At 43.4% G+C, this 27,176-nt stretch overlaps 2 protein-coding genes across 5 annotated transcripts in view; one reads left to right on the top strand and one right to left on the bottom strand.

Moving 5' to 3' along the window:
• pde6a (phosphodiesterase 6A, cGMP-specific, rod, alpha) overlaps positions 1-1,069 on the top strand; it is a 101,681-nt gene extending 100,612 nt beyond the window's left edge. For all 4 annotated transcript variants that reach the window (XM_051933837.1, XM_051933838.1, XM_028812906.2 and 1 more), the window contains one exon: positions 838-1,069. In XM_051933837.1, coding sequence (XP_051789797.1) covers positions 838-881 — 44 coding nt within the window. In that variant the 3' untranslated portion in view covers positions 882-1,069. The remainder of the gene's footprint in view (positions 1-837) is intronic.
• Positions 1,070-12,978: 11,909 nt separating this feature from the next.
• Positions 12,979-27,176, bottom strand: part of ppargc1b (peroxisome proliferator-activated receptor gamma, coactivator 1 beta) — a 214,899-nt gene continuing 200,701 nt past the window's right edge. The window contains exon 12 of the mRNA XM_028812910.2: positions 12,979-22,391. Within this exon, the coding sequence (XP_028668743.1) occupies positions 22,300-22,391 (92 nt within the window). The 3' untranslated portion in view covers positions 12,979-22,299. The remainder of the gene's footprint in view (positions 22,392-27,176) is intronic.

Raw genomic sequence — 27,176 nt, forward strand, 5'->3', positions numbered from 1 at the left:
GCTGAAGGACACACAGTGAGCCAGTGGTGGGGCTTGGGCCTAGTGTTTCTAGTGCTTTACCCGAGTCGTTATTAAGTAACGCTTACCTATACTTGAAGTTTGTCTTATGTTAAATTTTTATACACAATTTTGACATGTCATTCTAACCTTAATGGAGGTAACCACTTTCCGCAAATTGACAACATTTACAGAAAATGAGAGTAATAGATTTGTAATAAAATGTAGAAAGAAGGGCACAAGGAAGCATAAAATAATGAATATTGCCTTCTATTAATAATTTCTTTTGCACAAGCTCAGTTTATGGAAAGAGATGAACACATTAATGTCGGTCTTGAGTGTGTCCTGTATAGGCCAAGGGCAGAGGTGGGCCAGCGTGTGGGCCAGATGGATAGAGGGAGGGAGGAGTTCTGGGTGGGTTACATGAACAGATTTATTCGTCTATGACCTTCATTAGGGTGGACCCAAGTGAAAGCTGGTGCCTGCTGATTGCTTTGGCATGATTACAGTTGGGTCACATTTAATCACATCTGCTGCTTTCTAAACTATTAAAGATCTTGTTTCTGTTATGAATCAAAGTGCCACACGTAACTAATTTCTTATTATGCTAATACTGATTATGACCATTCGGACCAACAAAATGAGAAAAGAAGAAAGCCAGCATGGGGAGAGAGAGCTGCCTGGCACTATTGATCAGGGCCCACTGAGTGAGCGCCTGGTGCTGTCACGAGAGCGGCGCCACAGAAGCCTTCACCTGTCAGTTCCTTATGATAATTACGAGTGAGCAGTCAGCTGCCTTTCTGGGAAGATTAATCACAGTGCATTTTTCTTCTCTTACAGCTCCCACAGCATCTACACAATCAAAAACTTGTGTCCTCGTGTAGACAGGATGCTGGTAGGCTCAACCATGGCACAGGCAGCTTTCTCTTCTGTAGGATGACACACTGAGGTGCAGCGTATGTCCATCCACTGTCTTCTTATGAGAGTCAGCAGATCCATTTCCAAGGAAGCTAACAAGATCCGTAACCATGAAAACATTAAAAGCATATTTCTGTAATCTAATGCCTCCTGATGCTGTGTGTGCCTGTGCGTATTCTTTATACGTATCCAACCTCCCAGGGCCAGCTGCCAAGAAAGACCACAAGGCTGGAGTGGAGTGTCATGGAAGAGAGCTAGAATGACATGACACTGCCCTTTAGGAGTTGTGCTATATACTGACTACAGATGGCTTGACACATTCCTAACAGTATCAAAGGGTCCGCCAGTTTGAGGACAGTGGAGGGAGCAGCTGTCAAGATGGCTCAGGGTTAATAATAATAATAATAATTCATTACATTTATATAGCGCTTTTCTCAGTACTCAAGCGCTAGGGTTAGTGAGTGAATGATCCATCAAGGAGTGTTTGAACAAGTGAGCTGTGGCCTTTGTCTCACACTCTTTAAGATTATACCTGTTTAGTCAGAGGAGATGGTGTGTGGACCTAATCCAGGGATTTAAAATCCTCAAAAGCCTTGATAAAGTAGATGCATCAGAATTCTTTCAACGTACTCCAGGAAAACATTGGAAATTAAGGAGAAGTGCATTTAGGACTGAAGGCAGGAAGCAGTTCTTCACACATAGAGTTATGAAATTTTGGTAGAAGCTACCTAGTTATGGTGTTGAAGCAGAAACCTTGACAACCTGGAAGAAGTGTCTAGATGAGATGTTGGGACATCCATCCATCCATTATCCAACCCGCCTTATCCTAATACAAGGTCATGGGGGTCTGCTGGAGCCAATCCCAGCCAACACAGGGTGCAAGGCAGGAAACAAACCCTGGGCAGGGCGCGCACACACACACACACACACACCAAGCACACACACTAGGGACAATTTAGAATCGCCAATGCACCTAACCTGCATGTCTTTGGACTGTGGGAGGAAACCCACTGCGCCACCGTGCCGCCCATGTTGGGACAGCTTAGCTATTAGCTAAACAAACACACTTGATTTACTGAATGGTCTCCTCTCGCTTGTCAAATGTTCTTATGATGACGTAGCTGGGCCAGTTAATCATCTTTTTCCTCTTATTAAGATGGTCCCTGTTGTCTACCCCCCCCCCCACTACAGGGCTAGGGGTATTTGAATTTACTCAGTACAGCCAAAAAGTGCAAGGCAGGATCTCACCCTAGAAGAGATTCCACTCCTTTAGAGACCAAGAGCTGTGACGGCAGCCCCTGCATTAGCTGAGTGCCTCCTTACCGCCAGTCATATCTGAATGGAGCAGCAATCAGGACACTCACGTTATTAATGTGTTCTGCACCATTTTAGGGCTTTCTATTTTAAGAAAAAAACAAAAACTCTTTGGCTGTCATTTTTGGTAAGTCAAAGCGAGTGCTGAATGCTCCACTCAGAGCCTAATTTGAGTAAAAAACCCTGCACAGTTGCACTCAGCGTTTCTTTTTCCAGACAAACTCACTGATGTGGCACACTCAGGCTGACCTTATCACGCCATTAAAAATGGATTTCAGGGAGGTAAACTCTGGAGATGCTGCATCGTCACAGGTAACACAATCATTACTGTCATGGCTGCTGTTTTGATCGATATGAATAATTAAGTCGGTGAGTCTGACTCAGTGGAGTTGTTCAAACAGGGAGGCAAGGCAGGTGTGTGGAAAACAGATGATCAGCGTTGAGAACTTGAAGCAGGAGCACAGAGAGGCTATTGTCATTGCAGTCGATGTCTGCTGCCACCCCAGACCTCATCTTAGGCAGGAAACTTACAGGTGCGTCCCACCATAATCGTGTGGGAGCTTACTGAGCATGGGGATTGAACAGGCATCCTTGCCCTTTACACTCAATATGTTAACCACAGTGCCCATGGTTTTACGGCCCAGTCAGCACCAAATTGCCCCCCACAATGTCTGTCAGTTCAGCTAACAGGAAATTAATAAATTATGGGACGGCATCCCATTCAGTGCAGGATCCGGCATTGAGGCCATTATTGCCAGGATATGCAGTTCAGGATAAGCCAGCTGTCAAGTTGTCTGCATTAAATGTCTGCTGCTAAGCTAAAAAGAGCATAGAGAACACTTGGTGGCACTAAAGTCTTCAGCCTGGTCATCTCTGAAAATCTGGCCATGCCACAGTGATAACCCCTGTCAGGAAAATGCAAAATGCACAGCAATCTGCCATACAGGCACACAGTCAAGACACAGGGGCTGACATTTTGTCACTTGACCCTTCCACTGCTGCACCACTGCTGCCTTGCAGGAAGGAGATCAGGGTGTGCGTCCTGCCTCCTCCCTGCGTGGCGTTTGCATGTTATCCCCTTATCTTTGTGTGTTTCCTCCAACAGTCCAACGACATGCAGGTTAGGTGGACTGGCGATGCTAAATTGGCCCTGGTGTGTGTGCTCGCCCTGTGGTAGACTGGCACCCTGTCTAGGGTTTGTTCTTGCCTTGCGCCCCTTGCTAGCTGGGATAGGCTCCAGCAGACCCCCCGTGACCCTCTTCAGGACTAAGCGGGTCTATCCAGCAGGAGGCGCTAGCTCCCTTGTTGGAATAAGTTCTTTTGTAATTGCGGCGTGTTACATAACCGGAAACTATATAGAGATAATATAAAAAGGCGATACCCCTCCCTTAGTGATACGGCAGTAAGAAATCACTTAGGAGAAATAACATAGCTTTCTTTAATGATGATTTACGCGGCATAACAAATGAGGAAACCATGACAAGACTTGTCTCCGAAGTGGGAGCTCGATGTATACAGTCTGTCATTTTCGTTGCTGCGCTGGAAGGATTTTGAGGATTGGATGATGCTATCTCCCATCTGTCCGTCGGCTTCAAAGGTGTGCCGGGCAATGTCCCAAGGTTTTATACCCTTTCTCCATGTGCAGGCCCCCACTTAGGTAAATCCTGCCATTCCAAACAAGGAAAAGAAGATCCATTGTTATGCTGACTCTGACACACAGAAACAGTACAATGCCCATTTCGTAGTTGTCCCTTTCTTGTCTTCTAATGCTTGCCTAGCAGTTCTAAATGATGAGCCCCTGTTTGCTAAATCTGGCCTCGTGTAGCTGTACACGAAAATGATTGACTGACCCTTCCACTTTGGAACATGGGTACAGGGACAAAGCCTCCTCTGGCCAGGACCTGCTTAATACTGACCAAGCACATAAAGTAAGAAAGAGAGAGATGCGGTGACACTGGGTTCTCCATTCCATGGCGGTGAGCTTCCTCGATACAAAAAGTAGGAATGCGATGGGATGACATGTGGGTCTCCAGTCCATGGCGGTAAGCACTTTTCTTCCTCCTCTTCCTCCTCCTCCTCCATACACCACCCAGATTTCGCTCACACATGTCTGGTTTGCTTAGGGTGCACTTCTGAGCAACAAGAGATAGAGATGAAGCTAACATGGCTCCTGGCCACTTGTATTAGACAACATCTACAGTTCTGGAGACTTAAGTTACAGCAACAAACCTGAGCAAATAGGAAATTACTTAATATATTTTGGGATGGCTTTGTGCACTGTGCAGCTCCAGCCTCGAGTCCACTGTTGCCAGGCGACCCCGGAAAGGAGGAGTGAGTCAAGTCAAAGGGAGTGTGGAAGGATAAATTAGTGAATGAATGCACAGATAGGCAGGTGAACAAGTGAGAAAACAACTGATGGAGGAGTACAGTAAAGGAATGGATGGAGATAGAAACGCATGAATCAATGGATGGGCTAAGAAATGATGTAATTAATGAATGGATGTCAAAATCAAACATATGAACAAACAAATAAAAGGATTGTTGGATACAGTCATGAATGAATGAATGATTAAATAACTGAGAATATAGATGGATGTATTAATGAGCGGACATGAATGGATGAACACATTGATAAATTAATGAATGAATTTATAGACAGATGAACAGAACAGAATGAGTGCATACATGTATGAACGTATGAAAATGCTATAAATACAAGGATGAATAAAGGAAGGAAAGTTAATAAAGGGATGGATGGAGTCATTAACCAGCTAATTAATTAATTAATGGACAGCAAGACAGATGAAAAAATCGATAATTGAATAAATTATCCGTCGAAGAATAAACAGAAAAATGTAAAACAATTAATGAATGTATGCATGCATAAGAGAATAAATTAATAATTGAATAAATGGATGGATGAATGAGTAAATACATTAGAAAATTAATGAACAGATGCATAGATGGACAGACAGATACATAAATTAATTCATGTATGAAAGAATTAATGAATAAAAATGAAAATTAATTGACCAAACTGATCATTTGTTTATGCATGGATGCATGAATGACCAAAGGAACATAAATGTGTAAAAGGATGGATAAATAAATAATTGAAGTGGATCAACCGGACAGACGAATGCAGGCAGGCATGAACAAATAAATAATTAATTGGATGGATGACTAAATGAAGGAAAATAAATACACTGATGTATGGAAGAATTAACCAATTAATTAGTTAATGAATGGATGGGCAGATGGACAAACTGATCAATAAATTCATGGATGGATGGATGAATAAACGAATGAAAATTAAATGAACAAATGGATAATTGTGTTTATACATGGAGGGATGAAGAAACAAAGGGAAACAATGGGATGAACGGACAGACAAATGAATAACTGAATGAATCAAACAGGCAGAATAGGATGAATGCATGTGTGAATAAATAAATAATGATGTAAATCAAATGATAAATAAATAAAGTAAAATGAATACATGGATGGATGGAAGAAATAACCAATTGATTAATTATTAATGGATGGATGGAATTAATTAATAGTTGGAAAAAAACGGATGGAAGAAGATGGCTAAAAAAAGAATGAATGGAAATTAACTGAACAAATAGATGCATGCAGAAGGGAACAAATAAATAATTGAGGAACTGGGTGGATGAATGGATTAACAAATGAATGAATAAATGCACAAACTGATTAAGGAATGAACAGATTAACAGATGAATGAACAAATGAATGAATGAAAATTAAATGAACATATAGGTACATTTGTTGCTGCATGCACAGATTGTTGGATTCATTGATAAACAAACGACTAGAATGACTAAACTAGCAAGAGAACAAAAGGATGAATTAATGAGCTTATTTATGAACTTTGTCCTCACTTTGTTGAAGGGTGAAGTTGACCATAAATTAAAGTCACAGTCCGGGGTTCAGAGACCCTGTTGTCTCATTTGAGAGCCCCAAGGTGTGTCTCCTACATTGAATGGTGACTCAAACTAAGTGAGCCTGAGAGCGGCTGTGAGGGGCTTTGTGGTGGGCTGACATCCCATCTAGCTTTAGCTCATTCTGCCTTATGGTCAGTCCTGAACTTCAGTGAGCTGATGGCTGATTGAAGAAGGATGATCTAGTCACATCTCCAAGTCTGTACGCTGTCACTGTGCGGGTTTCCTTCCACATCTCAAAGACCTGCTGACTAAATTGAAGCAGCTTGAGTATCTGTGTGGACGACACCCTGGGATGAGCTGGCACCCCGTCCAAGGTTGGTTTGCATTTTGTGCCCTCTGCTGCCACGTCAGACTTTAACATTGCATAATGATAATAAATTACAATAATATGGGGCATTAAATGGATGGATGGGTGGATGAAGAGGGAAGACTGGAATATGGTGAAAGAAAGAAAGAAAGAAAGAAAGAAAGAAAGAAAGAAAGAAAGAAAGAAAGAAAGAAAGAGGTCTAGTCAAGTGTTAGTGGGCGGTAACACAAAAGACTGAAGCAGACTTAAGGCCTTCCAGAGTCACACAGTCCTTGGTGGGTTGGCCAACATTTCATGTCAGATGAAGAACGTGGGAGGTCCCTTTCCTGAGACTATGAAGACCCCCATAGGATAAACAGCCGGCTTTCCAACATCCTTATTTGTTAGGCTCTGCCCTTCTATGGACACCTGCAGAGAGGCTACTGCCACCTGGTGGTCCTTCGGTGTTCATAACTGCCAGGCTAATCCCCTCAACGGGACCTTAAGGAGCCGTGAAGCGGCCGAGTGCTTTGTACCACGGGTTCAGACCGTCGACAAGCACATGACAATCACATGCTGCATTGGACACTCCACACGTTACCCCCCCAACCCCTTGGCATCGTCCTTACCAATATCCTTCCTTGCCCACAAGGTTCTCCACCTGCACTGCAAACCGATAGCACCTTTAGTAGCAGCATTTTAAATTTGGCATAAATTAAATATGAACAAATCTTTTTGTTCGCATGCACAAAGAGCAGTTATATATAGAAGGTGACTCATGGGCCTTTGTGGAATTTGTCACGGCGGGGCTTTTTGTGGCTCGTCTTCAAGAGCCGGTGAGTCACTCGTCCTGCTGGGCAAAAAAGCAGCAGTCACTGGGTAGCACAGCGGCTCTCAGCCCCCAGCAGCACATGAAGAACGGATGCCATTTGTTCGGCTCCAGATGAGGTGGGACATGCGGTTAGCAGATGGGCTACGTGCCACACGTAACTCAGACAGACATCAACGGTTTACAGTCATACTCGGGCACTTCCACACTGTGTGGACATGCAGCCCGGGTTCAAGTGTCAGTTTTCACTTCTGCCTAAACATTTTAGTCCAGCTCTTATTGTAAGAGGACCGGGCCGTGCCCACCACAGGCTGGGCTCCTGCTGGAGTTGAACTTGTGACCTCAAACACAGCCACCCTGGCATGAATGAAATAATTATTGTCCATCCATCCATCCATCCATTTTCCAACCCACTGAATCCGAACACAGGGTCACGGGGGTCTGCTGGAGCCAATCCCAGCCAACACACGGCACAAGGCAGGAACCAATCCCGGGCAGGGTGCCAACCCACCGCAGGACACACACAAACACACCCACACACCAAGCACACACCAGGGCCAATTTAGAATTGCCAATCCACCTAACCTGCATGTCTTTGGACTGTGGGAGGAAACCCATGCAGACACGGGGAGAACATGCAAACTCCACGCAGGGAGGACCTGGGAAACGAACCCAGGTCCCCAGATCTCCCAACTGTGAGGCAGCAGCGCTACCCACTGCGCCACCGTGCCGCCCAATAATTATTGTAACAAAGTAAAAAGCTAAATAAATGGTCCTTCATACGGGGACACAGTGATGGCCCTCCATAATTCTTGGGACAAAGGCACATTTTTCCTTGATGTACCGCTCTGCTCCACAGTTTATAACTACAATTCAAAAAAGTCAGACATCGTGATTAAAGAGCCCACCACAGACTTTCATTTAAGGGGATCTGCAGACATTTTGGTCACACTGTGTAGAAACATTTTTTTTTACATGGCCCCCCCATTTCAGGGCACCAGCATGTTTGGGACACAGCAATGGCAGGCTTATTAAAGCCGTCATATTTAGCTCTTTGTCGCAATTGAAGTCTGTGATTCAAACAGTGGACATCAGCAGGTGTTGAGGATCTTCTCTGGTGACACTCTGCCAAGCCCCTAATGCAGCCATCTTCAGCTCCTGCTTGTTTTGTCCCCTTAAGTTTTCTCTTCTGTATACTGAAGTCCCGCTCAGTTGATTTAAATTGGCTGACTGGCTTGGTCATTTAAGAATTGTCCATTTTTTTAGCTTCGAAAAACTCCTGTGTGTTGCCTCAGCAGTATGTTTGGCTTATTATCTTGTTGTAGGATGAAGCGCCGCCCAAAGAGTTTGAAGACATTGACTAGACCTTGAGCAGATCAGATGTTTCTCTACACCTCAGAATTCACTGTGCGACTGCTGTCAGCAGTTCCACCATCAGTGACCAGGACCTGTGGCAGCCATACCTGTCCAAGCCATAGTACGGTACTCCCTCCATCATGTTTAACAGATGAGGTGCTCTGCTTTGGATCTTGGGCAGTTCCTTTTCATCTCCACACTTTTCTCTTGACATCACTCTGATTCAGGTTCATCTTGGTCTCCTTTGTCCTCAAGACTTTTTTCCAGAGATCTTCAGGCTCTTTTAAGTCATTCGTCACAAACTGCATTCTGGCCATCCTGTTTCTGTGGTTTGCATCTTGCAGTGTGGTCTCTGTATTTCTGTTCATGACATCTTCTGCCGATTGTCATCTCTGACACACACACACACACACATCAGCCCCCCGAAGACGGTCTCTGATCTGTCACACAGGCGTTGGGGGCTTTTTCTTTACCATAGAGAGCATTCTTCTGGCATCAGCAATGGGCGTCTTCCTTGGCCTACCTGTCCCTTTGTGATTACTGAGCTCTCCAGCTTGTTCTTTCCTCTTGTTGATATTCCAACCAGTTCATTTAGGTCACCTTAAGGTGTTACCGATGTCTCTAATGGCTTTATTCTTCTTTTCCTGCCTCATAATGGCTTCTTTGATTCTCACTGGCACAGCTCTTCTTCTCACGTTGAACAACAGCAACTGCAGACTCCAAAGGGTAGAAACAAGCCGAGGGATCTTATGAAGCAATGAAACCCACCTGAGCAATCACAAATACATGGGACACCAATTGTCCCAAACACTATGAAGCCCTGAAATGGGGGAACCTTGTAGATAAAGTGTTGTCATTTCTCCATGTTGTGACCGAAATGTCTGCAAATCCCCTTAAATGAAAGTCTGCAGTGTGTCCTTTGATCGCGATGTCTGATAGAGGACCGAATCAAGGAAAAATGTGTCTTTGTTCAAAACATGCCACTGTGTCACTCTTGTCACACGGTCACCTCTGCTACTGTGTTGAGCAAATGGCCAGCTGGTCTGATCTTTTATTGGTACCAACAGCCCGATCAATACATTCCAGGTGGGCCTGAGGGGGCCGAGCCTGTCCAATCAGAAAGGCTGCTAATGAGTGATTTTTAATGGATTAAAGAATACTCACTCATATAAAATATAAATACTTGTAGATTCACAAACAAACAGAACATGTAAACCCAGGCCATGACTGCATTTCATACCCAGCCAGACGTCACCCAAATGTTACCTTCATCAAGAGCTCGTGTGGAAGTGTAAAGCTGATGACATCACAGATATTAGCGTTACGTCCACAGGGCAGACAAGTTTGAAGTAACCAGGAGAAGGACGTGAAATCAGAAACAGGTCCAAACTGGGAGAACAAAGAAAACTGTGTGACAAGGCCAAAATGAAGAGCAACAAACAGTCAAGGACAAAAGCAAAAGGTCGATACACGAACACAAGATGCGCGGAGTTTTTGCAAGCAATAGAATTGTTCTTTTTGTTAATCTGCATAGATAGCTTGGATAAGGAAAGATTGCCCCCGAGGTCCTTTTATATTTGTTTTTTCACAGTACCCGGGTTATGACCTCTTAGGACACGCCCATAACAACGATCACATGTCCTGACAAAGGAAACCCAAAAGCACGGTGAATATGTGCAGTAGCCTGTACAACAATGAGGCCGAACAATCAGAAAAGGCCTGAATCACACGACAGGACACGTGAAGGTCCCCACACTGCAGTAGCAGCAGGACCTGCGGTGGCATTAGACACAAAGAAGACACCAAGCAGAGTCTCGCTGAATCAGGTGTTGTGAGTTCACTCACAGTGGAGCACTTGGGTACGGACCACCCTAACCAGGCTGTACTGAGCGAATACTGAGGGGAGCTCCATATGGGGTGAGATTTTACTTTGGAATCTTTCTGTGCCTTGCGGGGTGTGTGAGTGACCACAACTGTCATGGTGCCTCTGCTGCTTTTGGTGACGGGCTGCTCTGGTGTTGATTAATGTAAGCTGTGGCATCTGACTAATGTCATATCTGATCGAGATAGTTTTGTACAAAGCCTGCCGCAGTCGCTGGGGTGTTCATAGCCTGCAATGTCTTTAATGGCAGTCTGCATTTCACAAGTCACACATCTGAGTTTGGACCTCATCAGGTCACATCTGCAGTTTTCGTAATGTCACAGGTCTGACTGTGAACCTCATCAAGCCACATGTCACATGATGTCACAGGTCTCACGTTGGACCTCGTCAGGACAAATCTGCAGTTATCACAATGTCACAGGTCTTCGTTTGGACCTTATGAGGCTACATACTGCCACAGATCTGATTTTGAACCTCATCAGGCCACATGTCACATGATGTCACAGGTCTCATGTTGGACCTCATCAGGCCACATGTCACATGATGTCACAGGTCTCACGTTGGACCTCATCAGTCCAAATCTGCAGTTATCACAATGTCACAGGTCTCAATTTGGACCGCATGAGGCCACAGATCTGATTTTGAACCTCATCAAGCCACATGTCACACGATGTCACAGGTCTCACGTTGGACCTCATCAGTCCAAATCTGCAGTTATCACAATGTCACAGGTCTCAATTTGGACCTCATGAGCCCACATAATGCCACATATCTGATTTTGAACCTCATCAAGCCACATGTCACATGATGTCACAGGTCTGAGCTTGGACCTCATCAGGCCACATGTCACATGATATCACAGGTCTCAGTTTGGACCTCATGAGGCCACATAATGTCACAGATCTGATTTTGAACCTGTTCAGGTCACATGTCACAGGTCTGAGCTTGGACCTCATCAGGCCACATGTCACATGATATCACAGGTCTCAGTTTGGACCTCATGAGGCCACATAATGTCACAGATCTGATTTTGAACCTGTTCAGGCCACATGTCACATGATGTCACAGGGCTCACGTTGGACCTCATCAGTCCACATCTGCAGTTATCACAATGCTACAGGTCTCAGTTTGGACCTCATCAGATGACATCTGCAGTTCTCACAATGTCACCTCCCAGATGACACTCTGCCTGCCATGTGTTGCTCCGAGCCCCCGCACACACTTATCTGTCGTTTTCATCTCCTTCCATTCACTCAGCCTGAGGTAATGAAGTTCCATCTGTCACGTCTGGATCGCCTGTCCATGTCCTGGATGCCTTTGATCTTCTGTTCGGCTCTGCTCTTCTTGCTAATAATGGAGTTGCACGCACACAGCCACTTAATGTCTTCTTCCTGTGTGGTGGGTGATCACCGACTCTGCCTTGTCTTCTGCTTCACCCGGGGGCTGCCGATTGCTGACTTTTTAAAACTTTTCATACGCTGTGCACAACTGCTCAAGTGACACCTTTACACAAGACAAGGCAATGGAGGTCATGCATTCATTCTTCCTTCCGGGGGACATTTTGGTATTTATTGTTAATTAGATTTAGGCTCTCAGTTCTGCCAAATTTAAACAATTTAAAAGCAATACAAAAGCCTACATCTGGGGGGGTGCTGTGCAGACATCTTCTCGCCACGTCTTGTCCTCTCATTCACACTTTGTATCCACGTCTCATGGAAATGCTGCCGATATGTCCAGCTGATTCAGTATCTTGAAGACCCCCATGGCTTTGGCGCTACAGTGGCATTGCTAACCTGCGTATTCAGTTTAGGGTTGTGGCCTTGTTGTGCCTACACCAGCAGCAGTGACTGAGCTGGGATATGAAACCTGAACTTGGAGCTGTGAGGCCAAGAAATGCAACAAGGTGAGACAAAATATTAAAAAATGTCAGTCGAGTTCGGAGTCATGGGGCGAAGTGCTGCGGGCTCACACCATCAAGACTTGCACCGTCATGAACTGCTGGCGGTCAGTCACAAAGTCTGACCTCAAATATCTTGGGGTGCCCCAACGTTTGCACAGCGCAACAAAACAAAACCAATACGCTAATTTTGTATAAAGTCCCACGTCATCGATGTCTTTTGGTGATCAGCTCATCTTCTGCACACTCTGTCACTCTTCACAGTGACAGACTTTTAAAGTGAGGGGTCCCAAATGGCAGGCCAAACAAATGAGCTCGACGGACTCAATGGTCTCCTCTTGTTTTGTCACAAATCGCATGATAAACAAGACTGCGTTCGAATAACAAACTCCGCCGTACGTCGTAGAAACTCCGGCGAGCTCAGCTGACGGCTCGGCCCTCTGCTTCCCGACTCGAGGGCTCCCCTCATTCCCAATTTAAAACTTTTTAATTGACTTAATTTCGCTGGCTTTAAATGATAAAGAAAACAAAAACTTATTTTCCACATGGGTTTTTATTACTTGGAGGCAAATCAATGAATAAATTTATTTCTTTATTTTACAGTTTATACGCAACATTTCTACAGTTTAATAATGTAAACAATCTCTCCAGAGAAATTTTCTTTAGTTTAAAAGAAAGACAGTTATTGTTCATTTAAAATTATTTACACGACTTAAAATAGATTTTTTTTTATTTTACCATCAGATAATTTCAACTATTTTGGTAAAATTATCTATGAAACTAGAGGAATTTTAAAAGTTCAAAAATACAGAAATGCGTTTTTTTTTTTTCACACGTCAGAGACATATGGAGGAAAAGAAACCAAAAAAAGGGTAAAGAATGTGATTAAAAGACATTCAAGCTACATGCAACATAAATAATAAAAAAGCACACATACATAAAAATATACAATTTTACTGCTAAAAGTTACAAAAAATACACTAAATTAAAGTTACAAAAAATATATATATATATATATCAAGTGCCCGTTTGAAAAAGGAAAAAAAAAATCTGATAAAACAAACGAAAACCGGGAGGAAACAAAAAGTTCAATACACCACTTTAACCCAACCCATCTATAACCCCACAGCAGAGACACCAAAAAATAAAATTAAATTAAAAATAAAACCAAATCTGCCGGGTCCGTCTGGAAGGAGCAGCACACGCGGGCGCAACGCGATCCAGAGTGGGACCAAACAACTGTGTGGACACGGAGGGGCCACCACGGGACACAATGGAGGCGTCTGCTCTGCTCTCAGAAATTTACATCACACCACACTGGTCATCTTCAAAGTAAACAAATCAAACTGGGGGAAATGGAGAAACGGAAAACCACAAGAGCCTCAGGAGATCTCCACGTCCACGGAGCTCAAATCTTACGCCTGAAGTCGAACCCCAGGCAGGATGGTGAGAAAAAAAAAAAAAAAAAAAGGAAAAATAACATTAAAGCTTTGGACAAGAAAAGGACGTAATTAGTCAGCTACCTCTACACACATTCAGTAGTTTGTGTGTGTGCACAAAAAAAAACACACACATGCGTGTGCACACCCGACATCGACTATGGCTGCGTTACAAAGTGGCGTTTCGTAAGTCACAGTACGCTAACGGGTAACAGGAGGGAAAGAAAAAAAAACACCGCGCCCTACGACGAGAACAAGCCCACCCCAATGACGTGAACTGACGCTCGTACTGCGCTGGACGACGTACTCGATGTGCGAACATCGAGCGGACCAAAGAACAATCTGCACAGGAAATAAAACTGGAAGTCAAGGTGTCAGGATTACTTCCAGAAAGGTCGGCGAGTGTCCGAGAAGCCAGCCGATGGTGGTGGGGGAGACAGTTTAACATACTCTAAACAGGCAGTGCTGCCCCCTAGTGGTTGGGACATTAAACTTTAAGTCAGTTTAATCATTAATCACCATGAAACCTTTCACAAATGACTTCTGCCTTAAGCCAACTGTAACGTATCTTGAGCTTTTAAGTGGTCTTAAATAAATACTTGGGGATAACAAAGTGTGCGCTGTAGACAACATGACAAGCCCAAGCCAGGCCTGATTTAACACATCGATGGAGCGCCCGTCCTCCTGACACTATGATGGGGTTGTTCAGGGACGTCTAAGCAAACATCGAATGGCTCAAATGAACAATCGGCACAAAAACTAAAGAAGAATTAAAGGTCAACGAGTGTTTGAACAGCACACCACAAGCCAGTTCATAAGGTGGGAGCCAATTAAGGGGGCGGCATTTCTTTATACGCTCAACAGGCAGTGCTGCCCCCTAGTGGTTAGGACATTGGACTTTAAACCACTTCAATCTCTACTCGCCATGAAGCCTTTGAGTAAATGACTTGTGCTCTAAACCTTCTGTAAAGCCTCTCGGCCTACTAAGCTGTCTTCTTTAAATGCATCTGTCAAAGACTCGAGGACAATAAAGTGCGGACAACATGGAAAACCCCGTCCACGCGCCAGCAGCAGCAGTGTGAGGGAGGCTCACCCCCTGACACCAGGGATATCTGACTTGAGTGCAGTGCTGTCACCATGTCAGTTCTCTCTTGCTGGTTAGATGAATCCCATTTGTGATTATCAAAAGCAAGAACGTGGAGGGGGTCAACGCCTAATAAGTGCGAAAATTAGAAATGATGTTCAATGGGAGTACTGTATGTGCCACTCTCGTTTTCATCCTCATCCCTCCCGATCAATGCAAGTGTTGCGGTGATTATTAACTCTTTCAGGGCGGATATCGACTTTTGTCGAAATTCAGGGGTAGAGGATGGTAATCAGCTGTAAATGGCGACAAAGCTCACCGTTACGTTTTACTTTGACTCTCTTTGCTTCACTGATTTGACCTCGATTCCTTGAACGTGCTTGAGTAGCGAAGAGCAAACAACCTCTAAAATGGCATCGACATCTGACGAGAGACCAAACAAAGCAAAATCCTCAATGGACAACGTTTAGTGTATTGCGCTGAATCGAACTCTGACTTGTCTGTCAGTAGTCTGGAGATGGAGATCAAATTGAAAGGGGGGTAACAGCATCACTGGTCCCCAGTTGATTGCGGTGCTGAACACGTTTGTGTAGCTGGTGCGCCTACAGCAACATTCGCCCGGGAGGACCGCCACTTATGATGACGAGAGGTGCCAATCAGATTGTGTCGCACTGTGAATGCCAATGCCCACCTGCAACGAGAAGACATCCAGGCACCCGGCCTGCCGTGAATTTCTGCCAGAGAAGCTGAGCAGACACCAACACGCAGCAACAGATGTTTTATGTTGATTTATGGGTGAAACTATGGCTGTGTGTGGTTCTCAGAAAAGTGAGTTTTTTGGAAAAAATATTCAGCCCTCTAAAAGTTAAGTTGGGGTGTAGCGGAATTCCGGCTTAGTGCCGCATCTCTAATGCTAAAACAGCACCAGTATAAAGTTAGGTAGGAACAACATCACGTCACGCCACATCTGGGGAAGGAAAACTCAACATCTTTCAAGTCTGACTCAAACAACGGAAACAGATGATGTGTCAGCCTTCAACAAGCTCATAATTACATCAAAGTCCGCTACGCTGTGCCACTGAAGTGGGAAAGATTTTCAAAGACTTTGGTGAGTACGGACATTTTTCAAATTTCTTTTTTGTTTTAGTGGTAGAACCCATTCATTCATGAAAGAATTTTTAAAGTGCACGTCTTGGAGGGGACCTCACATACATACGTCACACTTCACGCCAAGAAGCCATTAAGAAGGCTAACAGAATGTCACGACGTTTGGGGTACAAGTCAGGGAAGTTAAGCTTTAGAACGCACTGGGGAGGCCCCATCCGGAGTGCTGTGTGCAGTTTTGGTCTTCATATTCCAAAATAGACACAGCAGCACCAGAGAAAGTCCGAAGAGCGACGAGGCGGATTAGGACTGAGTGGTATGAGCGATGAGGAGAGACGGAAGGAGCTGAACCTCATCAGTGTACGCAAACAGAGTTTAAGAGGGGACGTGAGTGAAGTTTCGAAATTTATGAAAGGAATTAGTACAGTGGACCCCAGCTGTTACTTCAACAGGAATACGGGGGCACCTGTGGAAACTTGTTAGGGGTAAACTTCACACAAGTGTACGTAAAAGCAGTGACCAAGTAGTGTGGCAGACACTTTAGGGACCTTCAAATTTCAAATTCATATTATTTTGGGCATTCACGGTGAATAGAATGGATGAGCTTGTTGGACTGAATGGCTTGTTCTCGTAAATGACAGTCTAATGTTCTAAAAAGATGTTTCATGAACCTGCTGGATTCATCAGAAACGAGAGGACGTTCTGGGAGGCGCAACAAGTGAGGAGTAAAAAGTACCACTTTCAGCACCAGGCTACTTTGTGAGATCTGACAACTGGATGGAAATGAAACAGCAATTTTTAGAAGTTTAAGAAGTTTCTAACAATTTTAGAAGTTTTAGTTTCTCTTGAGTGGGAGACAACTTTTATGTTAGAATAAACAAGCAGGCCTTGCTAATGTAGCTGGTTACTTGAAGATGATGAAGTCGCGCTTCACGTAACTAACACGTCTTAGTAGCTGAAGGTGGACGTCACCACTGATGGCTTCTTTAAGGCCTTCTTATTAAAGACAGCCTCCGGACCCCCGTGGCCCTGAACTGGACTAGACAGGTTTGGGGCTGGTCTGTCTTCGTATCGCTGCTGCTCAGCGTGGGCCCTTTGTGGCACAGGAGGGTACGTTGGCACAGTGTGTGACTGTGGGCGGTTCACTTAACCTGCCTGTGCTCCATTTGTATAACACACAAGTCCCGTAGCCTCATCCTCACCCTGCCGTGTTAAAAGGCATCAATAAACATACATGAAATTGTAAGCAGTTTCCGTTTGGATGTCTTCTGTTTTCTGTCCTCCCTGGCCATCGGACCTTACTCTTATTCTATGTTAATTAATGTTGTCTTATTTGAATTTCTTACTTTGTCTTTTATTTTTCTTTTCTTCATTATGTAAAGCACTTGGAGCTACTTTTTTTGTATGAAAATGTGCTATATAAATTAATGTTGTCTGGATCGTTTTTGTCTTTGTTGGTTTGCTAATCATGAAATAAATGGCTGAACTGATTTTCAGTAAATTTTGCGTATGCCTTGCCGTTGATCTCACTTAAAATGTAGTGAATTAGGAAGAGGGTTATAATGGGAGGGGGATAACTCCAAAAAACAGTGCTGATGTGGGGACTACAATTCCCATCAGGCAGCATGAGTGCACTGGGGCGAGGATATCGTCATCAGCACGCACAAACATTTGTTGCAGCTAAAGAATCTTATCTGAGACCACGGGTACATTCAGCGTCTGGTACGTCTGGTAGGGTTAGAGGTTTTACCTAAAGTAAAGTCTTTTTGTCTCAAAGTGCTAAATTTCCAAAATAAAGTATAACCCTGTTTTATTTATGCCCAGGCAACGCTGGTGACTTTGGCTCGTACAACAATAAATGTGTATATTTTAATAAACATGTTTTTACTTCTAATCCCCTACATTGGATTTAGAGTTTATAAAATATTAATTTGTTGTGCTAACATCGATTAGGGAAAGTCAAATGCCAGCTGAGCAGTTCACTGGACTCTAAAGGCCATGTCACATGTCACGGAGGACGTTTCCAGTGATGTTCAGTTGTAGCCTTCATTTACATAATGTTAGCGAGTCGGGGGCAGTCAGTGGCATCCTTCTGTGACGGCCAGTCACATGACCCAACAAACCCAATGGCTCACTCCAACTTGGCCAACTCGGTTTACTCGTAAGGATGGGCCTTGTGTGCATGACAGCTGACCTCCAAGGAATGCTCATCCGGTGTTTTGGATCTCACAAACAGAAGAGAAACTCGTCTGTCTGATGTCTCGTGTTTTATGTACCACGACAGAATGCAAGTAAGAAAAGGGCAGAGACTGTGACTGAAATCGCCATAGCTGTTAACTCTTCGTACAGCACCGGCTCCGTCAGACAGCACTCTATTGGTCGTGAAAAAAGAGGCAGTCACAAGTGACCCAGCGAATCAAGAAGTCTCTAAATTTGACATGCCTAGTGATTTTCAGTTATGTAAATTGACATGGAACAGCGACGAGAACTGCAACAGCAATCAGCAAGCCTGACTTGGAGTCGTGTGATGGAACATTGGCATGAGACGTCATCGAAGTGGATGACAGGACGGGTTTGTTTTAAAAGACACCCCACTAAGAGAACAAAGAAAATGTGATTTTCTTATTGCAATTTTAATAAAGTGCAAAGAGTCTTGGAAAAGAAACCTAACCGACCATCTTCATTTACCAAATAATAGGCAAGTAATCCTACTATGTTGAGCAGACATTTTTAAGGATCTACTTCATCTTTGTTAATTTATTCCAGATTCTCGTGACCATTTGTGTTAAAAATTGTAGACAGACGTCCTCCTAATTTCCACCCAGCACGCTAAAGTACAGGACTCACTATGTAACTGAGAGAACTCTGCTGGATCAACCTGGCATTAAAAGCGATAGTATATGAGTATATTAGAGATACGGAGACGCACAAATGGCCACTGCAGCCAAGGCACCAATGAAACCAGTGGCTCGAGAGCACTGAGAAGCAGCGTCACTTAAAACGGATACCCTGAAAGGTGATACATTTATTTACCAAGATGGTGACGTGTAGGTTCGAGTGTCATTCGAGCACAGCGTTATGTCACCAAGCTGTACGTCATCTGAAATGGCATGGCTCCCCAAACTGCTGCTGGGCACGTCACGCCTAAGCTATCACCATGCAGCTGAGAAAACATGCTGGCTTGTGCAACTCTTTTGTACAGCCGCTGTCTTAATTGTGAGCTATCAACGCACTCGTTATTCCTCCTCCTATGACGGTACACAGAGAGGCCAGCGGTTTGTTACCAGGATCTATTTTTATGCAGATAAAAAGAATCCAAAACACACACAAATTAAGTGTAAAAGAGCAGAGCTCACCCAGGCGGCAAATGAACTCTTTAGCAGCTTCGTCTGATGGCTTCATGCAGCGTGTGTACGTACATTTCATCAATGGAGATGTGTGTGTGTACTTTATCCCTCTCACAACACCACCATTTCGCAACAATCTGCTATCCAATGAACGTCTAAGGCCAAGTCTTTCGTTTTTTTCTCTCTGGCAGCCATTCGTCCTCTACCGACACTGACACAGCGAGCGTGGGCCACGCATTTCAAGTTAGTCCATAAGTACGACATTTAGGTAGCCGAGATACTGTAAACCTGCAGGTTCTCTCACTGTACAGTAGTATGACGCCTAAGTACAAGTGCATGGCTGGCGCGCCGCCTGATCTTTAGGGTAACACAACCGATGAGCTTCAGTTTCCTAATAAACAATAACCGCCAGAGCCGTCAATTGGGGACGCCAAACAGGCACAGCCTTCGGAGTACTGCTGCCACCCGGTACTTACACAGCTAATCATTCTCAAGGAGAAGTAGTTGTAAACACGTTCATTTTTACTTGCTTGTATACGAAGTATGGGGAAAGTCTTGTAATCGTCCAAAAATTCAATTTTGAGATATTGATGAATCTCGACGTTTTAGACCTCTCGGAGTCTAAAAATACCATTTTTGGAATTCTGTCTGTGTGTGTAAACATGATAACTTGACGATGCTTTCACTTGGGTCAACTAAATTTTGCATATAAGTGTTAGGTACAAAACGTAGATTTCTACCAACTTTTGAGCGATTTCCGCTAACCAGAAGTGGTACTTTTTTATTAATGCAACTACAGAGTTTGATTTATTCATCTTTACTTTTATAATAATTGTTCAATATATTATTAATTTGATTTGATTTGCTATTGATAGTTCTTCAATGTAGAAAATATAATCATTGTATTGCGGTTTACTCCTCGAATATCCATCCACATATCTGAGTTTGTGAGAAAGTGTAGGAGAGACCTCTCCCGATTTTTCTCACAGAAAAGTAAAGGTGAGAATTGAAACTTCAGTACGGACCCCCACATAGTTTGATCTGATGGAGACTTTTGTTCATTGCAGCACCTAATTCTGTTGTTGTGGGGCCATTCTCTTTTAACTGGATATTAATTAAAAAAAAAAAAAAAGAGGGGGAGATGTCAATGAATTTTCATACAAGTGAGGACCCACCTGACCGTATAACTGGGCGGAACTTGTGAGAAAGTTAAATGACAGAGTCGTCTGTCAGAGAACACAATCAACACGTGGAGTCGAGTCTTGTACCCCTGCTGGCCTGTGTTTCAAGCTTGGTTACTACAAAAAAAATAAATAAATAAACAAAAGAAAGACAAAAAAATAAAAATAAAAATGAAGTCGTACACAGAGCTACGGGAAAAATGACACGTCACAAAAGGATACAGATACACAGACACGTACAAACACACACACGCACATACAAGACACACAAAATACAGTATATGAGTGTATATATATTTATATATGTATATACGCGTGTATCTATCTTTATATATATTTGTATATTCATGTATATTAGAAGTTAAACAGGTAGATGAGATAACAGTTATTCTCAGTAACAAGGCAAGTGCTGAAGGATGGTTTGCACACTTTCTCCTCTCAGTAAACATAATTGGTGAGGACACGGAGAGAGAGGCTAACAAACACACACACACACACACACACACACACACACGCACATAGAGATTGTAAATGAGGTAGAAAAATTCCCTCTGGTAAGACAGCGATATGGGGATCTGCACCTCCTAGTCACACCTTGGTAAAGAACGAGACCCCAATTGTTACATTGCTCGGATTTCATTTCAGGTCAGCCGGCGCCGCTTTTCTTTAGGGACACACAGGCCGACTCTGGCTTTTGCATTTTGTTCGTACTCACGTACCATCTTTCGAGCCCCCAAATTTTGATGGAGGCTTGAGACCACTGTTCGAGGAGAGCAGAGCTGCAACATCAGTAATCACAAATTGCTTTGCAATGATCGACTGAGGACAGCCAGTCGGGGCACAGATGGGCGTTGCGATTGTGCGGTGGGCTGCGCACAGTTGTCTCAGGCTCGCTTTTTTTCTTTTTTGGTTCATTTAGCAGAGACAGCGATGGGGCTTAAGGCGATTTTTGCACCAAAACAAGTGCCAGAGCGACTTCTGCGTCAAGTGCAAAAAGATGACTGCTCAAATCTCACAGACAATCACCTCACAGGCTCAGTTCCCAATGAGCACTGCCAGCACTGCACGTGTAAGCTGAATGACCAAGGGAAGAGGAAACGTGTATCACCTCATTACAACTGCATAGATGACATCAAGGAAGCACTAAAAATTACAAACAGGAAGTGTTTTGCTTTTCATATTTCTACATAATTATTAGACATTTAAACCCATTTCTCGGTGGTCTTGCTTAGTATGCAAGATGGACACACACAGTTGAACATCCGACTCTAGTGAACAGTAAAGCAGCTCATCAAGATGGCAAATTCAGCAGTGACTCCACCAGCGGACACTAAACTGACACATATGCACTTCACAACGACCCTGTTGGGTGGCATGGAATGGGACTAGCGACAAAAACAGAAAAATAACAATAACAATAAAAATAAGAGAATTAAAAAACAAAACAAAAATGTCGCTACGCAGCAGTGCCCGTTTAATAGCAGTGAAGCTGGGACAGGGCAACTATGACACGACTTCACAAACATGTAGGAAGCAGCTTTTGTTTAATGTAAACTTTTTTTTCCTTTTCTTTTCTCACACAAAAGAGGCAAAGTCCTTTGCTTCTTTCCTATATTTAAGTGAACCGCCCGATTTTTAACACGTAAACATTGAGAGGTGCCCTGGTTGAGGTACTGAGGCTTGTCTCTTGTTAAGGCCCCTCAGCGATGCAGACTCTTCTGGGCCTCTTTCAGAAGGGAATCAAAGTCCATGGCATCATACTTGCTCTTCACAGGTACTGGTCCACCTTCATCTGGGGAGACACAACATCAAGAGCACTCCATTATTACATAAGACGATTCTTATGGACATGAGCAGTGTCAACGAGGCAATATTTGAAAATATTTCTCAATATCTTATCAATGTTAAAATCTGACTGCCGAGCTTTTCTGAAAGCAGAATAAGAGAAGAGGAAAAAAAAGGCCAACCAGCTAATTAAATGAGATCAGATATTATAAGTTATTATCACTGACTGTGAATCTAGTTGGAAAATCTGCAACCACATGGGGTCCCCAGGACCGAGTTTGGGAAGCACTGCCCTGAAGTGTTGACTCACCTCGAGACCAACAAAACCATTCCTTTGTTGTAGTTTTGGAATTATTTCTTGCACCTGTCACCTGTTCTTTCAGACCAGTCTGAATCCCAACCAGACTAAGACTCACTGTGGCATTGTCTAGCCAAGGCACCTGCCACTATTCAAGACAGCAGACACATCTGGGACTACAATAAGAGAATCTCCAGCCCAACTACTTCCTGTGTGCAGGCCTAAGATGGCTACTACAACTTCTGCACATTACCAAGATGGAGGAATATAACCCAGACATTACTTGTAGCACATGTCTACAACTCCCAGCAGCCCCAGTAATATTACACCATTGGGCAGATTCAGAGAGTGCAGGGATTGCTGGGAAGAGGGATAATTAAGTGGCCTCTTTAAAAAGAAGTCAAAAAGATGCAGGGGAGTTCGCGATCATCCGTGTATATCTGTTCCTACACATCACACACTATTGGATTACAACTACAACCACCGTGAATTAAAGTTTTAATCAGCATGTAATGTATGTGATTTCGTCTTGGTTGAATACAACGTCGTCTGGGGACATCACGCCAAATCTTCACACTGCAACAGGAACCTGGTAGGACAAAACATTACATTTCACTCATAGGGGGTTATCTTTCCACACACCAGACTCTGTTTGGACTTTACTGTGTTAATTGTTACTATATAGTGTCTGTTGTTTTGTTTGGTTTCATGTAGGCAGTGTTTGTAAATAATTATTGCTGTCGAGTTGTTTAATAATTGTATTTATGCCTTCTTTATTTGTTTAATAGTTACTTTATTATTACCCTATTTATTGATTTACTGACCGGGTCAAGGCTGGGTGTGTTCCTGGGGTCCCCATAATAAAATAAACAAACCACTATCTTCGTGTGAATCTTAGCATCGTTGCGACCGCTACTCTCTCCTGGTATGCCTAGGGTGACATCCCACTGACTCTCTCAACATTTGTATCCACAACTTCCACTTGAAGAAGGCCTCCATGGGCTGCACTTGTGCTGTTTCATAAGGGGCATTTTCTAGTTAACTGGCCTTCTTTAACCAAGTGCACATGTTGGTCATGCATTGATGTTTCCTCTCCACCTGTTTCTGCTTTGATGGCAGTACCTTCAATCGGCACCCATACACAATTGAAATGAAGCGCCCCCTCCTACTGGTAACCCGAATGAGAGGAATTCTACGTCGACCCACAAGTAGCTGACCTTGAGAAGGCCACAAAATGGACTGCGGATCAAAGATATGAGAAATACCGATCAACAAGACTAAAAAGAAAGAAAAGAAGCAGCAATTGGCGGTTACTTACTAAAAGTCAGAAAGCAAAGAAAAACCTTAGAAAAGTAGTTTAGATCCAATTTATGATGACTTCTTAAAAAAAACAAACTATTTTTCTAATCAGGTGACAAAGCTAAAACACCGCGTAGAGATTTAACAATGTTTACCGAGAATGTAACAATGGAGCATGCAACCGAGAGCAAGCTACCTGAATTTTCTTTATACTGCTCATTTATTACCCGACTGTAAGATAAAGGCAGGCACCACAATCAAACAATTTTTAAAATGCAATGGAGGCTATAAGAGAAAGAGAGACACTTCATTTCAGCAGTTTTGGGGAGTGAAATTCCATAGCTCTGCGGCTTAAATATTCTCCTGCGGGTCCGAATTGTGACAGATTAGCGCTCACACTTAGTTATCTGCAATTCTATACTCTTCCGCTGCTGTCCATTATCCAAATACACCCCAGTGGGTCTGTAATTTGCTTGATGCTGAATAAGTGGCGGACTGGAGGGCTGATTTCACGATCCACATATCCGCACTTGGCTTCACCCGTCAAACACTCGCCCCATTCCAGCAACAGTCTTCACAAATGCTGCAGAGAATTCCAAGGCTTTAGTGGTGCTACAAGATTTATATCATTTATTTGGTCCATTGACACTTTTAATGAAAAACAATTGTAATTAAGTTGCCTTACAGGCCACTGGTTCTCACAATTTCAGCACTTCACTCTTGTCTATTTTCAGGGGGAGCAGCCTACACGCCATGCTAGACTTGCCTGCTCCTGGGAGGCCTTCCAACCAATTTCTTATTTTAAATTTGTTTGTTTTTTTGGCTAGATATTTTGCACTTTACGCTGCCACATATTTCTTTCCCAGTAAATTTAAGGAATTTAAAATGCACTGGGAAAAATAAAACTGTCTCGCAGTTTGTCCAAAACACTCTTAAAATGTCTGCAATTGAGTGGAAACAACACTCATTTAGCTGAAGTCTGCCTTGTTATTTGTGATTCATGGTTAATTGTCTACCGTCTAATAAAAAAGTAACAATAAACAACTTAAAATTCTTGACGAGCAACTGAACTTAATGAAGCAAAAAATAAAAACAGAAAAGTGGCAACACTGCCAATAGTAAGGGAAGAGAAGTAAAAGTCACATTAGGAGCTGAGTGCCAGACTGGGCCGTCTGATTAAATGAAGTTCATTTCAGTATAAGGCACTAAATTAAGAAACCGGTAGGAACAAAAGCCTGCCTGCCCTCCAGGACTAGGACTGTGCCCCCCTGCTTTATGGCGATGCCGAGTTTAATAAGCACCCAGAGGTCTCTCACAGCGGCAGCAGCAGTAAACTCTAAACGGCCCAATCTGTACGAAATGGATTTAAAATTGCATAAATACTCTTCACATGGTGTCACAAACGAAACAGTCTGGTCTGAGTACCATTTCATTTTTCTTTAGCACGCTAGTGTTTGATATGGGCAACAAGTAGTGGCTGACAAAGTCTACCTCAGCAGCAATCCTTTCATGTTCTCTGCAGCAAGGGTCGCTCACGACAGCAGCAGAAGGCTTTATGGGCCCCATCTTGAAATGCTAGAAGAGCTGCTGACTCAAGACAACAGGGGAACGTCTCAGATCAGGCCGGTCCTGTAAGCACAGCTCCAGCGTGTACACACTGTTCTGTTTTAGGAACATAAGAAATGTGACAAACGAAAGGAGACAACTCAGTCCATCAAACTCCTTTTTTTTAGCTAACTCCAATGCTGTCCCAAATACTTCTTCAAGATTGTCAAGGTTCCTGTTCCAACTCCATGGCTCGGTAGCTTGTTCCACATTCCCAGAACTCCGTGTGTCAGGAAGTGCTTCCTGGCTTCAGTCCAAAGTGCACTTACTTCTCTTCAATTCCCACTGGTGTCCTCAAACACGCGATTCATCGTTAAGTTGAAGGAATTCTGCTGGTTCTGCTTTGCCATTGTCTTCATGCGTGTTGCGTTTTCATTGCACTTGTTTTAGCCCCATTTGAAATTATGGTATGGCACGCTGGGCACATACTGTAAGTGGAAGTGTCCTTAATAAGAGTGAGTGAAATTGAAATGGGTGACCCCAATGGTGCGGTTACTGGAGTCTGCACGTTCTCCTTATGCCCACACAGATTTACCCCCTAACCTCCTGAAGGTTAAGAGAGCTGAACCAGGTGGGTCAAACCGAGATGATGGCGGGTCACCGATTACTGTTGTTAACTGAACGTATTACGTTGTCCTGCTGTTAAATGACTTCTGTCTTCATTGTTTATTTTTTATTTATCAAATTGTCAACCAATAATGAGATGCAAAGCAAGTGAACAGACGATCAGGCCAACTTCATTCATTTAGCACTTTTGTGTCCATCATACCTGTCTGAATAAAATGTATAAAAGGGGAAAAAGTGAAGATCTGAGAAATACTGATCTGCTCAAACCCACAAAACACTTCGTGGAATTCTCATAAAAAAGAAAAACAACCATTTTGGTGAGGCAGAACAAGAGAATTCAATGTGTTTCATCAACAGCTAAAAGGGAAATTAAATTGGTGGTCCTCCAGGAGCTGTGCCTGTCTTCTTTTGGCTTGCTTTGCATCTTACTATTGTTTGGTTACGACTGGTTAAGAAAACACAAAATCAAGACTTCAGTTATGTTTGAAAGGCAAGTTAATGAAAATAAAGGGAAATGCAGTGTGCTCCATTAGCAGCAGTTAGCGGCCATTAGATTGAGAGCATGGCTAGTGCAAAAACCCGTGGCTCTGACTCTGACGCCCCTGCTCTAAACGGAACCTGAACGAATCAGGGTGTGTGAAGCCCATCCAGGGACAGTTCTGGCCCTCATCTCAGGTTCTTTTAAAAACCACAACTGACCGTACCCACGATAATAAGAACACATCGGAACTGTGGCCCACAAAATAAATGTTGATTGATTCCACAAGTCAAACTGACCTGGTCCTGCACATGTTTATTATTGGAAACAATTACAAGTGACCAAGTACCAGAACAGCCATTTGTAAATGTGTACTTCATTTTAAATATTAGTATAACAATTCTATAAGCAGCAAATTTAAAGTTGTGAGGTTAGTGATAATTCCTCACGAGCCCCCCATGCAGTCGGATGACGGTGCCCTCTGCCTCTGTTATTACTTACCAAGTTCGGCGACAATTAAACATGCACCGTTTATTGTCGGTTTT

This window comes from Erpetoichthys calabaricus, chromosome 11 (assembly GCF_900747795.2).
Source record: "Erpetoichthys calabaricus chromosome 11, fErpCal1.3, whole genome shotgun sequence".
In the NCBI taxonomy this organism is placed as follows: Eukaryota; Metazoa; Chordata; class Cladistia; order Polypteriformes; family Polypteridae; genus Erpetoichthys; species Erpetoichthys calabaricus.